We start from the raw sequence: 16,450 nt of genomic DNA on the forward strand, positions 1-16,450 counted from the left end.
GTGGGTTAAGCCGCTGCCTTCGGCTCAGGTCATGATCCCAGGTCCTGGGTTCGAGCCCCACATCGGGCTTTCTGCTCAGCGGGAAGCCTGCTTCCTCCTCTCTCTCTCTGCCTGCCTCTCTGCCTACTTGTGATTTCTCTCTGTCAAATAAATAAATAAAATCTTTAAAAAAAAAATAAATAAAACTAGGGGCCTAACAAGCTGATTGGAAGCCCAGTGTGTAAGGTTTGTGTTTATGGCATTCTCTATAGGGTGATGTGGTTAAGGTGTTTGTTGAAGAACCCCTAGCGTTGGGGTGCCTGGGTGGCTCAGTAGGTTAAGCCTCTGCCTTTAGCTCGGGTCATGATCTCGGGATCCTGGGATCCAGCCCTGCATCGGGCGCTCTACTCAGCGCGGAGCCTGCTTCCTCCTCTCTCTCTGCCTGCCTCTCTGCCTGCTTGTGATCTCTATCTCTCTCTGTCGAGTAAATAAATAAAATCTTAAAAAAAAAAAAGAACCCCCAGCGTTAGCATCTTTAGGTCTTTTTCACTTTGCTGGTTTTCACCTTCTATTCTCTGCTTGGCTGCCATTATTCTGGCATACAAGATGTTGTAGAAGACCAGCATAATTTTTGACTCAAGTCTCCTATTTTTTTTTTTTAAAGATTTTATTTATTTATTTGACAGAGAGAAATCACAAGTAGGCAGAGAGGCAGGCAGAGAGAGAGGAGGAAGCAGGCTCCCTGCTGAGCAGAAAGCCCGATGTGGGGCTCGAACCCAGGACCTGGGATCATGACCTGAGCCGAAGGCAGCAGCTTAACCCACTGAGCCACCCAGGCGCCCCTCAAGTCTCCTATTTTTGATGTGGGGTCTTATACCATTTCTATCTGATGTCTCTAATCCACAGACCTTCTGTTTTATCCTCTCCCGGGAATAAACTGTTACTTTGTGCTTGCCAGAGTAAGAGAGATTGGTACCCAGTTGTGTGGTGTGTAGGGTAAAGGATCCCAGGATCTCATTTCTTTGGCAGACTTTCAACCAATTATCTTGTTTTTGCTCTACTTTTACCCCGTTTTCAAAGCTGTTGTCAATTAATTGAGCTTTTGGGTGTAAACCAGGTGGTGGGTATTATGGAGGGCATTTATTGCATGGAGCACTGGGTGTGGTACATAAACAATGAATTTTGGCACACTGAAAGTAAAATAAAATAATATGGGTGTAAATCAGGTTGCTTTCCCCATCTTTGGCTTTAAATTCAGTTCTCTTATATAAATCAATTACCACTTGTCCACCTGATTCCAACTTCTGATATTTTATAGCTGTTACTCATCTTTGTGCTCTTTCTCTTTGTGGATTTTTATCTCTAAATTCTCTTTGCTGATACTTTCATTAAATTTTTAATTTTTGGGAGAGAGGGCTTTAATCTGCCTTTTTTTTTTTCCTTTTTAAAGATTTGTTTATTTGTTTCAGAGAGAGAGGGAGAGTAGGGTAGAGGGCAGAGGGCAAGAGAATCCCAAGCAGACTCTGCATGCAGCATGGAGCCTGGGCTCCATCTCATGATGCCAAGATCACACCTGAGCCAAAACCAAGAGTCGGAAGTTCAACCTACTATGCCACTGAGGCACCCCTAGTCTCTCTGTTTAAGCCTAAATCTATGTTCTGTCACTCATGCTTTTTCTTTTTGTAATATATATTTATTACACTTGCAATAAATAAAATATAGTACTTAAAAACATAAAAAGATCTCAATATTTTCCAAAAGTATGCAGTCTGTGGGGTATCTGGGTGGCTCAGTCAATTAAGCATCTGCCTTAGGCTCAGGTCATGTTCCCAGACTCCTGGGATCAGGACCTGAGTCAGGCTCCCTGCTCAGCCGGAAGCCCTCATCCCCTCTCCTTCCTGCTTGCGCTCTCTCTCTCACTACCTCTGTCTCTCTTTCAAATAAGTAAATAAAATCTTAAAAATGAAACACAACTGCACAGCTTGTGATAGAATCATTACCTTAAGTAGCATCTTGAAATGGTAGTTTGTTTCTAGCCACACACTGTCTAGCTTTTGCAGTCAACATCTTTTACTAGATTGTACATTTCTTTAGGCCCAAGACCATATCATGTTGCTTGTGATTTTGAAAAATAACTTATTAGAAATACCAGAAATAGACTTAGTGAGAATTAAATCTTATTATCTCATTTTATAGGTTGAAGAATGCCTCATCTGATATAAAACAAATGTTTAAAAATGAAACAGACTTGGACATCACTGCTGAACTCAGAAAGAAGCTCCACAGGGCTAAGAAGGAAAAATTAGAAATAACAACTAAGCATAATGCAGAGGTAAAATTTTTTTCTGTCAATGTTGAAAGTAAAATTTGGTTATTTTAGATTCATTTTATATTACAGGCTCCATGTTTAACATTACCATGACATTCTTGAGCTTAAAAAAGAAATTATAATAAAGAAAATAGGTTTTTTTTTAAATATAAAGGAACTGTATGGGAGTGTTAAGTAGAAGTTTAATGAATTACTATATTTGTATGTTGTCTTAAATTTAATTAATGGGTTAAACTTGACAAAAAAGTAACTGATGAATGCCTTTAGTGACTAAAGGATTTATGAATTAGACATTTTTGAAATTTTAATTTAGGTTCTTTATGGCTCAATCATGGAACAATCTTAAGTAGATCTCAGTATGGGATTTTTTAAAAGATTTATTTATTTATTTTAGAGAGAGAAAGAGAGGAGAGTGTGCATGTGGGTGAGTAGGGGAAGGGGCAGAGGGGGAGGGGTAGAGAGACTTGCCAAGCAGACTCCCTCAGGGAGCCTGATGAGGGGCTTGATCCCAGGACCCTGTGATTATGACCTGAACTGAAATCAAGAGTTAGCCGCTTAACCTGCTGAGCCACCCAGGCGCCCCTGAGTACGGAATTTTTAGTCATAGTGGAATTCATAAAATTATCCTAGTTTCTTTAGTTTTATTTTATCATTATATCTTTTATTACTATGTATGTATATGTATAAATATATATATTTCCTGGTATGTGTATATATTCCAGGGGTAGTAGTTCTCTTTTTCTCTGAGATAATTTATGAATTATATGTTTTTTTTAAAGATTTTATTTATTTATTTGACAGACAGAGATCACAAGTAAGCAGAGAGGCAAACAGAGAGAGAGGGGGAAGCAGACTCCCCGCTGAGCAGAGAGCCTGATGGGGGGCTCGATCCCAGGACCCTGAGACCATGACCTGAGCCAAAGGCAGAGGCCTAACCCACTGAGCCACCCAGGCGCCCCCATGAATTATATGTTCATATCACTTCTGTCAGTTGTGTTTTTTCTCTGTTTTCTCTTTTTCCTCTTTTTAAATCTCACTCTTTAAGTTCAGCTTAGGCAGGGACACCTGCGTGGCTCAGTTGGTTGGGCAGCTGCCTTTGGCTCGGGTCATGATCCCAGCGTCCTGGGATCGAGTCCCACATCGGGCTCCTTGCTCGGCAGGGAGCCTGCTTCTCCCTCTGCCTCTGCCTGCCACTCTGCCTGTGCTTGCTCTCTCTCTCCCTCTCTCTCTCTCTGACAAATAAATAAATAAAATATTAAAAAAAAAAAGTTCAGCTTAGGCAGCCTGGTGTGGTGGGAAGAATATCAAGTTACACAAATCTGGACTCATTATTGGCTCTTCCATAATTACAAGATAATGTGACCTTGGGCTAGTTGTTTATCCTGTACCTCATTGTTTTCCCACTGTGAAATGCTCGTCCCAAAGGGTTGTTGTGATAATTAAGGGAAATAAAATTTATAAAGTGCCTGTGTTCTATAATAGTGGCCATAATTTATTGACATTTAAGTATAAACGGTGTTGTTTCCTAACTTTTTTTGTTGAATTCTAATGCTGTCCTGTCAGGAAAACTTTTAAATGCCCCCTAGGTGCAACAAATGATTCCTTCGCTGTGCTATAATGTGGTGCTATTACAGGTGCTTTATTTATTTTTTTTTAAAGATTTTATTTATTTATTTGACAGAGAGATCACAAGTAGGCAGAGAGGCAGAGAGAGAGAGAGAGAGGGAAGCAGGCTCCCCGCTGAGCAGAGAGCCCGATGCGGGACTCGATCCCAGGACCCTGAGATCATGACCTGAGCCGAAGGCAGTGGCTTAACCCACTGAGCCACCCAGGTGCCCTTACAGGTGCTTTAGAGCCCAAACATTTATTTCATGCTTCCCTGCTCTTTTTAGCCTCTAGGCGTCCTGAGAGCTGAAAGCACTGATCATGCTTTGTCCCTGTCTCTCTCACAGTTCTTCCTGGCACGCAGTAGGTCTTCAGTGGCTGTGCGTGGAATAAAAAAATGACTTTTTTCAGAGTCTAAGGAACAGGAATTTCTGATTAAAATAGGCAGCAGTGAATATGTGACCGTTTTATTTGTTCTTTTAGTGGCAGTTGAGGTCATTTTAAAGGGTAATTGTAGTAATTGCTTTGATGGACATTGTAATATTACATAGTAAATAGAAAGTAATGTTTGCTAAATGTATGTTAATTGTTTATAATCTCTAAAACTTATTTTTTAAAACCAAATATGCATTTTAGTTGGGAATAATTGTATTGTAATAATCATTTATCTATATTCTTTCCCATATATTTGCAGTTGTCATCAGAGTTCTTAGACCACACTCTTCTCTCTTGTTTGATCAAAATGTTTTGAAATATATGTTCACATTAAGAGATAGGACATTATTTTAGGGGAGAATGATAATTTTCTTGGGGCGCTTGAGTGGCTCAGTTGTTAAGCGTCTGCCTTCAGCTCAGGTCATGATCTCAGGATCCTGGGATCGAGCCCTGCCTTGGGCTCCCGCCTTGGCGGAGAGCCTGCTTCCCCCCGTCTTGCTCCCCCTGCTTCCCTGCTTGTTTTCCCTCTCGCTCGCTCTCTCTCTCTCTGTCTCTCTCTTTGTCAAATAAATAAAATCTTAAAAAAAAAAGGAATGATAGTTTTCTTGCGATAGGCCGTTATCAGCTCAACTCCAGTTTCATGTTACTGTTCATTCTTATTGTTTCAGTTATTTGTTTTGATGATTTTACTTGTATTATATACTAATTTTTTAGTTGTATAATCTGTAAATGTGCCCATTATAAAGCAGGGAAGAGAAGAATGAATTTTTCTAAAAACTAAGGCCATATATTTGCTTTATTAAATACTTCTAATGCTTAAACACATCATACTGGTGATTGGCATAAAATATCTTTAAAGTCTGGGGTCCCTGGCTGTCTCAGTCAGTAGAGCATGTGACTCTTGATTGCTGAGTTGTGAGTTCGAGGCCCATGTTGGGTGTAGAAATTTCTTAAAAATAAAATCTTAAAAAAAGTAAGATCTTTATCCATTGGTGGATGAATGGATACAGAAAATATAGTGTGTATGTATACACACACACAGGCATACAATGGACTATTATTCAGCCATAACAAAGAATGAAATCTTGCCATCTGTGACAACATGGATGGGCTTTGAGGGCATTAGGCTAAGTGAAATAAGTCAGACAGAGAAAGACAAATGCAGTATGATCTCATATGTGGAATCTAAAAACAAAAACCAAAAAACCAAGCTCATAGATATACAGAACACATTGGTGGTTGTCAGAATTTGGGGGTAGAGGATGGGTAAAATGGGTGAAGGGGGTCAAAAGGTATAAACTTCCAGTTATAAAATAAATAAGTCATGGGATTGTAATATACAGAATGGTGATCAGAGTTAATAGTATCATGTATTTGAAAGTTGCTAAGAGAGTAGATCTTAAAAGTTCTCATCACAAGAAAAAATTTATAATTATGTATGGTGACAGATGTTCGCTAGACTTGTGTTGATCATTTTGCAATATGTACAAAATATGAAATCGTGATGGGCACCAGAAACTAATGTGTGAGTTATATCTCAATGAAAAAGAAAATAAAATAAATACCCTTAAAATCTCTAGGAATATTATTGTTATGGGTTCTTGGATAAATTATTTAATTTTTCTGAGCCTCAGTTTTCTTCGATAGGTTTAGAAATAGCAGATTACTTTTGAGATTAATTAGTAGGCAGAGGGTATGGAGAGAGGAGTTGCTTGTAAGGCTCACTGCTTCTAGTGAGATGAAGTTGCACTGATGCAGATGATTGGGATGTGACAGTGCCACTGGATCTTCAGTGTTGCAGCGGTTGTTGGAATCATCACAACATGGTAATAGAGATGTGTGAAAAAGAGATGTGTGAAAGAAGACATGGTAGTAGAGATGTCTGTTTCAGGACATGTGTGAAATTGGACAGAGCTGCTTTATTCAGATATCTCCATGGCCCAGACAGTGATGATAGAGCAGGGAGATCTCCTAGAGAAATGAGGATGGAAGAGGATAAAGAAGAGCCATATAACTTTCTTTAGCCAAAAGGTACTGGAGACTTAGGACCAAGCAGAAGACATTGTTTGACTGATCTACCCAGTCCTTTTAAGAGTAAGGGTTCTTAAGATGGAATCCTTAGAGACACCAAGGAATCCATATACTTAGATGTGGAAAAATTATAGTTTATGTTTACTAACCTCTAAGTCATTAAGCATTTCTTTCAGTTATGAAAGCCTTAACCTAGTTGGCCCTCCTTTAATAAGCCATCCTAGTATTAACAGTACTCTCTTTTTAAAAAAATTTTTATTTTTTTTTATTAACATATAATGTGTTATTAGCCCCAGGGGTACAGGTCTGTGAATTGCCAGGTTGACACACTTCATAGCACTCACCATAGCACATACCTTCCCCAATGTCCATAACCCAACCCCCCTCACCTCCTCCCCCTGGCAACCCTGTTTGTTTTGTGAGATTAAGAGTCTCTTATGGTTTGTCTCCCTCCCGATCCCATCTTGTTTCCTTTATTCCTTTTCTACCCCTAAGCCCCCCACGTTGCCTCTCAACTTCCTCATATCAGGGAGATCATAAGATAACTGTCTTTCTCTGATGGACTTTTTTTCTGCTCAGCATAATACCTTCTAGTTCTATCCATATCGTTGCAAATGGCAAGATTTCATTTCTTTTGATGGCTGCATAGTATTCCATTGTATATATACACCACATCTTTCTTTATCCATTCATCTGCTGATGGACATCTAGGTTCTTTCCATAGTTTGGCTATTGTGGACATTGCTACTACAAACATTCAGGTGCATGTGCCCCTTCGGATTACTACATTTGTATCTTCAGGGTAAATACCCAGTAGTGTGATTGCTGGGTCAGAGGGTAGCTCTATTTTCAACTTTCTGAGGAACCTCCGTGCTGTTTTCCAGAGTGGTTGCACCAGCTTACATTCCCACCAACAGTGTAGGAGAGTCCCCCTTCCTCCGCATCCTTGCCAGCATCTGTCATTTCCTAACTTGTTAATTTGAGCCATTCTGTCTGGTGTGAGGTGGTATCACACAGTGGTTTTGATTTGTATTTTCTTGATGCCGAGTGATGTGGAGCACTTTTTCATGTGTCTGTTGGACATCTGGATGTCTTCTTTGCAGAAATGTCTGTTCATGTCCTCTGCCCATTTCTTGATTGGATTATTTGTTCTTTGGCTGTTGAGTTTGATAAGTTCTTTATAGATTTTGGATACTAGCCCTTTATCTGATATGTCATTTACAAATATCTTCTCCCTTTCTGTCAGTTGTCCTTTGGTTTTGTTAACTGTTTCCTTTGCTGTGCAAAAGCTTTTGATCTTGATGAAGTCCCAGTAGTTCGTTTTTGCCCTTGCTTCCCTTGCCTTTGGCGATGTTTCTAGGAAGAAGTTGCTGTGGCTGAGGTCAAAGAGGTTGCTGCCTGTGTTTTTTCCTCAAGGATTTTGATGGATTCTTGACTCACATTGAGGTCTTTCATCCATTTTGACTCTATTTTTGTGAGTGGTGTGAGGAAATGGTCCAGTTTCATTTTTTTGCATGTGGCTGTCCAATTTTCCCAACACCATTTGTTGAAGAGACTGTCTTTTTTCCATTGGACATTCTTTCCTGCTTTGTCGAAGATTAGTCGACCATAGAGTTGAGGGTCTATTTCTGGGCTTTGTATTCTGTTCCTTTGATCTATGTGTTTGTTTTTGTGCCAGTACCATACTGTCTTAATGATGACAGCTTTGTAATAGAATTGGCAGTACGTTTAACCTTGTATTCACTAGAAATCACAGGTACACAATTCCGTTATTGCAAGTTTCAAAATATTGTTTATACCTGTCACAACCTTGAAATTATACTGGTTGTGAGACTGTTATTTAGTGGATTATTAAAGAAGTACATTATGGCATCACAGATTTGCTTTTGTCTCACCTATTTGTTTTTATACTTTGATATTTTAATTGTTTAATGCATTTAATCACATTATTCTGAGAAGGCTTTGTGAGATTGCAAGGAGGATCATGGCATAAAATTGTGAAAAACCTTCCTATGAGAGGGTGAGGTATGCTGTAGGGGACTTGAAGAGTGCCACAGAGAGGAGCTTTGAAGATAGCTGGTTGAACATAAAGATGTTAAAGAATGCAGTCCTGTTTTCAAGGAGGGAAATCCCATTTTGCTGCTGCTGCTGCTGTAATGAATACATATGTAAGAAAGCAACCTCAAGAACAGAGGATAGGTTCCTAACAGCTGTGTGGGTAGCTCGAGAAATCAAATATGGTCCAATCAGGCAAGAAGAGGGACCTTAATAGAGGGAATTGGTTGTACAAGTGTTGGAAGTTGAATAGAGAATGGTGAGGTCACCCAGAGATTAGAGAATACAAATAGATAATGGTGAAGTCACCCGGAGATTAGTAACAGCAAGAAGCCACCACTGCCTATAGGCCAGTGGGCCAATGGGAAGAGAAGATGTGACCAGAGTCCTGAAGTTGGGGCTGTTTGGGGGAGGTAGAGCCACGGTAAGGGCTGCTCAGTGTTGGGATGCTGGAGGGGAGGGAGGGGGGTTGGACCTTGAAAGAGAAACAGTTCCTGCCAGAGACACTACTAGAAGTCGAGCCATTGGGCAGTGGAGCATGGGAATTGTATAATAGAGTAGAGCAGATTAAGTGTGTTGGGGAAATGGATCAGAGATCAAACAGGAAAATGATTGGCTGTCCACACTTTTTATCACCCCTGTGCTCCTGTATAACTCCCACACAGTAATATCTTTTTTCCTGAGTAATGTCGCAGGTTGCAATTCAAATATCCTCTATACAAAGGTGCTCCCACCCTTGCCAAAATGGGGGCGCACCAAGGCTTATTTGTTGTTGCATCCATCTCACAGATGATACATATCCTCACTATCAGGTCTTTATAATTTGCTACCTCATGAATTTAATTGAAAAGTTGCTATTTCCAGTATTTTTCATGTGAGGCCAGAGGGGAGGAGCCAAAAAAGTCAGTAATATATGCATATAACAGAGATGCAGAAAGTAGCTGCAGTTCTTATTCTTAGCAATGGTCCTAAGGCTACAATGATAGAAAGGTTAAGACTTCATATTTCGGAGGCTCAAGTTAATTGCCAACACTTGGACTTCATCACTCTGGAATTCCATGATTTTGATTGAAATTGGGGAGTCATCCATCCTAGCAAACTGTTAGAACTGGATTATTAAATCCAAACCAATCCCATGTATGTTCTTCAGGTTCCTGCTAAAACAAGATTAGCAAGATCTTGCATTTCTTTTGCTACATAAGCTATTTTCTCCTGGGCCAGGATATGCATGTCTCCTCCTACGGCATACTGAGATCTGAATTTATCTTTGGTGACAAAGAGTGGTGGACGTGTGCTTGCAAATTCTTTTGTAACGTAGCTGTTTCAGGCGTGCTCATTAGTAAGTCTTTAAGCAAGGGAAGGCTAATTATCTCAGACAGGGAGGCGAAACTGCTTTTGTTGGTAAGGGATGTTTAGAGGGGATTTGGAAATTTATAATTTTCAGGTTTGTCTAATTCCAAAAGCCCTCATCCCATCTTCTACCTTCCTACTTAGTGCCGAATGGATACATACTATTTTTTTTTTAAGATTTTATTTATTTATTTGATAGATCACAAGTAGGCAGAGAGGCAGGCAGAGAGAGAGAGGGGGAAGCAGACTCCCCGCCGAGCAGAGAACCCAACTTGGGGCTCCATCCCAGGACCCTGAGTTCATGACCTGAGCCGAAGGCAGAGGCTTAACCCACTGAGCCACCCAGGCGCCCCCGATACGTACTATCTTAACATTAGAAACTTAGTGAGGCTTTTCATTCAACTTGTAATGTAATTCTGCAGTCCCCATAATTAGATTTTCTGTGTGGTCTTTAAAGCCTTGTCAGCCACAGAGCTATAAGAAATAAGAGATTCTTTTAAAGTCAACATGGAAACTCTGGCTTTCTGACTGTTTTGAACTGAGATTCTAAAGCTCTAAGATTATCATTTTGTTTTTAAGATTTTATTATTTATTTGAGAGAGAGGGCAGGGTTAGGAACAGAGGGAGAAGCAGACTCACCGCTAAGCAGCGAGCTTGATGTGGGGCTCAATCCTGGGATGTCCTGGCATCATGACTTGAACCAAAGGCAGGTGCTTACCTGACTGAGCCACCCAGGTGCCCCATTGTTTTGTTTTTGTAAGTTCTCTAACATAGTCGCATTTGGCCTTCCTACCCTACAGGTCTTGAAATAAACAATGCTGCCCTAATGGTTAAGCACAGTTGCTACTTCATCTCCCCAAGGCTTGTCCTCAACTGGCATTTTATTCTAAACTGTACATGATAATATAAATAGTTGTGATCCCACTGTATGCCATGGGTCATTGCAAAATTATCGCATTTCTACCTGCAAAGAGGCCTTCATTGATTAACAGGGGGGACTATCCAGGAGAATGTGAAGCAACAGGGAAGACAGGGACGTTGCTGAAGGTAGATATTGGAGCAGGAGAACTACCCTGGGTTCACTGCTTCTGCCCTTCTAAGTATATCACAAGTGCCTCCTATTGGCCAGACCTGAGAGGCCAGTTGTCAAGGGAACCTGGGAAATGTAGTTCCTACAATACAGAGCATTGCTGAAGGAGAATAGGGAGGGGGTCTAGGGGCAAACAGGTGAACGCCTGGCACAACTGGGAATGTTCAAATGTTAAACAATGTTAGTCTTATGATGCGGGGCGATAGTGGGCAGGGAGGGATAGAGTGATTCTGAAACAAAGTGAGTTATCTTGAGTATATAATTAAGATTCTATGATTTTTTTCTTTACTATTAAAAGATATTTGTAAATTCTTATTTTGTAAGCATAAGTATTTAGAAGACTTTGCTAATATTTTTTAAAAATAAAAATTACTACTTTTTATTCTTTATACGTACAAAATGTGTAACTCTGCTACACTCCATGTGTTAACAGCTGCTTATGGTAATTTCTGATGTTGCTCTTTTGAAATTCTTTTTTCTTATCTGATAATGGGACCATCTTTTTCTAGTCTGGTATAGTAGCTCAGTGCTTTCCTGCATGATGCCTTGCTAGCATTTACTCTCATCCACCATCTCTTTCTTGACCACCAGCAATAAATGAGTTTGCTTTTCTTTGAAATATTGTAACATTTTCACCTCTTTTTTTTAAAAAATTTTTATTAATTTTATTTTTTATAAACATATAATATATTTTTATCCCCAGGGGTACAGGTCTGTGAATCACCAGGTTTACACACTTCACAGTACTCACAATAGCACATACCCTCCCCAGTGTCCATAATCCCACCCCCCTCCCAAACCCCCTCCCCCCATCAACCCTCAGTTTGTTCTGTGAGATTAAGAGTCACTTATGGTTTGTCTCCCTCCCAATTCCATCTTGTTTCATTTACTCTTCTCCTACCCCCTTAACCCCCCATGTTGCATCTCCTCTCCCTCATATCAGGGAGATCATATGATAGTTGTCTTTCTCCGATTGACTTATTTCGCTAAGCATGATACCCTCTAGTTCCATCCACGTCGTCGCAAATGGCAAGATTTCATTTCTTTTGATGGCTGCATAGTATTCCATTGTGTATATATACCACATCTTCTTTATCCATTCGTCTGTTGATGGACATCTAGGTTCTTTCCATAGTTTGGCTATTGTAGACATTGCTGCTATAAACATTCGAGTGCACGTGCCCCTTTGGATCACTACATTTGTATCGTTAGGGTAAATACCCAGCAGTGCAATTGCTGGGTCATAGGGTAGTTCTATTTTCAACATTTTGAGGAACCTCCATGCTGTTTTCCAGAGTGGTTGCACCAGCTTGCATTCCCACCAACAGTGTAGGAGGGTTCCCCTTTCTCCGCATCCTCGCCAGCATCTGTCATTTCCTGACTTGTTAATTTGAGCCATTCTGACTGGTGTGAGGTGATATCTCATGGTGGTTTTGATTTGTATTTCCCTGATGCCGAGTGATGTGGAGCACTTTTTCATGTGTCTGTTGGCCATCTGGATGTCTTCTTTGCAGAAATGTCTGTTCATGTCCTCTGCCCATTTCTTGATTGGATTATTTGTTCTTTGGGTGTTGAGTTTGCTAAGTTCTTTATAGATTTTGGACACTAGCCCTTTATCTGATATGTCATTTGCAAATATCTTCTCCCATTCTGTCAGTTGTCTTTTGGTTTTGTTAACTGTTTCCTTTGCTGTGCAAAAGCTTTTGATCTTGATAAAATCCCAATAGTTCATTTTTGCCCTTGCTTCCCTTGCTTTTGGTGATGTTCCTAGGAAGATGTTGCTGCGGCTAAGGTCGAAGAGATTGTTGCCTGTGTTCTCCTCAAGGATTTTGATGGATTCCTTTCTCACATTGAGATCCTTCATCCATTTTGAGTCTATTTTCGTGTGTGGTGTAAGGAAATGATCCAGTTTCATTTTTCTGCATGTGGCTGTCCAATTTTCCCAACAGCATTTATTGAAGAGGCTGTCTTTTTTCCATTGGGCATTCTTTCCTGCTTTGTCGAAGATGAGTTGACCATAGAGTTGAGGGTGTATTTCTGGGCTCTCTATTCTGTTCCATTTATCTATGTGTCTGTTTTTGTGCCAGTACCATGCTGTCTTGATGATGATAGCTTTGTAATAGAGCTTGAAGTCCGGAATTGTGATGCCACCAACTTTGGCTTTCTTTTTCAATATTCCTTTGGCTATTCGAGGTCTTTTCTGGTTCCATATAAATTTTAGGATTCTTTGTTCCATTTCTTTGAAAAAAATGGATGGTACTTTGATAGGAATTGCATTAAATGTGTAGATTGCTTTAGGTAGCATAGACATTTTCACAATATTTATTCTTTCAATCCAGGAGCATGGAACATTTTTCCATTTTTTTGTGTCTTCCTCAATTTCTTTCATGAGTACTTTATAGTTTTCTGTGTATAGATTCTTAGTCTCTTTGGTTAGGTTTATTCCTAGGTATCTTATAGTTTTGGGTGCAATTATAAATGGGATTGACTCCTTAATTTGTCTTTCTTCTGTCTTGTTGTTGGTGTAGAGAAATGCAACTGATTTCTGTGCATTGATTTTATATCCTGACACTTTACTGAATTCCTGTACAAGTTCTAGCAGTTTTGGAGTGGAGTCTTTTGGGTTTTCCATATATAGTATCATATCATCTGCGAAGAGTGATAGTTTGACTTCTTCTTTGCCGATTTGGATGCCTTTAATTTCCTTTTGTTGTCTGATTGCTGAGGCTAGGACTTCTAGTACTATGTTGAATAGCAGTGGTGATAACGGACATCCCTGCCATGTTCCTGACCTTAGCGGAAAAGCTTTCAGTTTTTCTCCATTGAGAATGATATTTGCCGTGGGTTTTTCATAGATGGCTTTGATAATATTGAGGTATGAGCCGTCTATCCCTACACTTTGAAGAGTTTTGATCAGGAAGGGATGCTGTACTTTGTCAAATGCTTTTTCAGCATCTATGGAGAGTATCATATGGTTCTTGTTCTTTCTTTTATTAATGTGTTGTATCACATTGATTGATTTGTGGATGTTGAACCAGCCTTGCAGCCCTGGAATAAATCCCACTTGGTCGTGGTGAATAATCCTTTTAATGTACTGTTGAATCCTATTGGCTAGTATTTTGGTGAGAATTTTTGCATCTGTGTTCATCAAGGATATTGGTCTGTAGTTCTCTTTTTTGTTGGGATCCTTGTCTGGTTTTGGGATCAAAGTGATGCTGGCCTCATAAAATGAGTTTGGAAGTTTTCCTTCCCTTTCTATTTTTTGGAACAGTTTCAGGAGAATAGGAATTAGTTCTTCTTTAAATGTTTGGTAGAATTCCCCCGGGAAGCCATCTGGCCCTGGGCTTTTGTTTGTTTGGAGATTTTTGATGACTGTTTCAATCTCCTTACTGCTTATGGGTCTGTTGAGGCTTTCTATTTCTTCCTGGTTCAGTTGTGGTAGTTTATATGTCTCTAGGAATGCACCCATTTCTTCCAGATTGTCAAATTTGTTGGCGTAGAGTTGCTCATAGTATGTTCTTATAATTGTCTGTATTTCTTTGGTGTTCGTTGTGATCTCTCCTCTTTCATTCATGATTTTATTTATTTGGGTCCTCTCTCTTTTCTTTTTGATAAGTCTGGCCAGGGGTTTATCAATCTTATTAATTCTTTCAAAGAACCAGCTCCTAGTTTCGTTGATTTGTTCTATTGTTTTTTTGGTTTCTATTTCATTGATTTCTGCTCTGATCTTTATGATTTCTCTTCTCCTGCTGGGTTTAGTGTTTCTTTCTTGTTCTTTCTCCAGCTCCCTTAGGTGTAGGGTTAGGTTGTGTACCTGAGACCTTTCTTGTTTCTTGAGAAAGGCTTGTACCGCTATATATTTTCCTCTCAGGACTGCCTTTGTTGTGTCCCACAGATTTTGAACCGTTGTGTTTTCATTATCATTTGTTTCCATGAATTTTTTCAATTCTTCTTTAATTTCCTGGTTGACCCATTCATTCTTTAGAAGGATGCTGTTTAGTCTCCATGTATTTGGGTTCTTTCCAAATTTCCTCTTGTGATTGAGTTCGAGCTTCAGAGCATTGTGGTCTGAAAATATGCAGGGAATGATTCCAATCTTTTGATAATGGTTGAGACCTGATTTAGGACCAAGAATGTGATCTATTCTGGAGAATGTTCCATGTGCACTAGAGAAGAATGTGTATTCTGTTGCTTTGGGATGAAAAGTTCTGAATATATCTGTGATGTCCATCTGGTCCAGTGTGTCATTTAAGGCCTTGATTTCCTTGTTGATCTTTTGCTTGGATGATCTGTCCATTTCAGTGAGGGGAGTGTTAAAGTCCCCTACTATTATTGTATTATTGTCGATATGTTTCTTTGATTTTGTTATTAATTGGTTTATATAGTTGGCTGCTCCCACGTTAGGGGCAGAGATATTTAAAATTGTTAGATCTTCTTGTTGGATAGTTCCTTTAAGTATGATATAGTGTCCTTTCTCATCTCTTATTGTAGTCTTTGGCTTAAAATCTAATTGATCTGATATAAGGATTGCCACTCCTGCTTTCTTCTGATGTCCATTAGCATGGTAAATTCTTTTCCACCCCCTCACTTTAAATCTGGAGGTGTCTTCAGGTTTAAGATGAGTTTCTTGTAGGCAACATATAGATGGGTTTTGTTTTTTTATCCATTCTGATACCCTGTGTCTTTTGATTGGGCATTTAGCCCATTAACATTCAGGGTAAGTATTGAGAGATATGAATTTAGTGCCATTGTATTGCCTGTAAGGTGACTGTTATTGTATATTGTCTCTGTTTCTTTCTTTTAGGGTCTCTCTTTGCTTAGAGAACCCCTTTCAATATTTCCTGTAGAGCTGGTTTGGTATTTGCAAATTCTTTCAGTTTTTGTTTGTCCTGGTAGCTTTTAATCTCTCCTTCTATTTTCAATGATAGCCTCTCTGGATATAGTATTCTTGGCTGCATGTTTTTCTCGTTTAGTACTCTGAATATATCATGCCAGCTCTTTCTGGCCTGCCAGGTCTCTGTGGATAAGTCTGCTGCCAATCTAATATTTTTACCATTGTACGTTACAGACTTCTTTTCCCGGGCTGCTTTCAGGATCTTCTCTTTGTCACTAAGACTTGCCAATTTTACTATTAGGTGACGGGGTGTGGACCTATTCTTATTGATCTTGAGGGGGGTTCTCTGAACCTCCTGGATTTTGATGCTTGTTCCCTTTGCCATATTGGGGAAATTCTCTCCAATAATTCTCTCCAATATACCTTCTGCTCCCCTCTCTGTTTCCTCTTCTTCTGGAATCCCAATTATTCTAATGTTGTTTCGTCTTATGGTGTCACTTATCTCTCGAATTCTCCCCTCGTGATCCAGTAGCTGTTTGTCGCTCTTTTGCTCAGCTTCTTTATTCTCTGTCATTTGGTCTTCTATATCGCTAATTCTTTCTTCTGCCTCATTTATCCTAGCAGTGAGAGCCTCCATTTTTGATTGCACCTCATTAATAGCTTTTTTGATTTCAACTTGGTTAGATTTTAGTTCTTTTATTTCTCCAGAAAGGGCTTTTATATCTCCCGAGAGGGTTTCTCT

General features: G+C 39.6%; 1 protein-coding gene across 7 annotated transcripts in view; it reads left to right on the forward strand.

The window, feature by feature from the left end:
- CCDC171 (coiled-coil domain containing 171) overlaps window positions 1-16,450 on the forward strand; it is a 303,028-nt gene that overhangs the window by 18,577 nt on the left and 268,001 nt on the right. For all 7 annotated transcript variants that reach the window (XR_007122375.1, XM_047700701.1, XM_047700703.1 and 4 more), the window contains exon 3: window positions 2,176-2,311. Coding sequence is in view for 6 of the 7 variants with exons in the window: in XM_047700701.1 (XP_047556657.1) it covers window positions 2,176-2,311 (136 nt within the window). In the remaining variant the exon portion in view is untranslated. The remainder of the gene's footprint in view (window positions 1-2,175; window positions 2,312-16,450) is intronic.

This window comes from Lutra lutra, chromosome 13 (assembly GCF_902655055.1).
Source record: "Lutra lutra chromosome 13, mLutLut1.2, whole genome shotgun sequence".
NCBI classification, from domain to species: domain Eukaryota; kingdom Metazoa; phylum Chordata; class Mammalia; order Carnivora; family Mustelidae; genus Lutra; species Lutra lutra.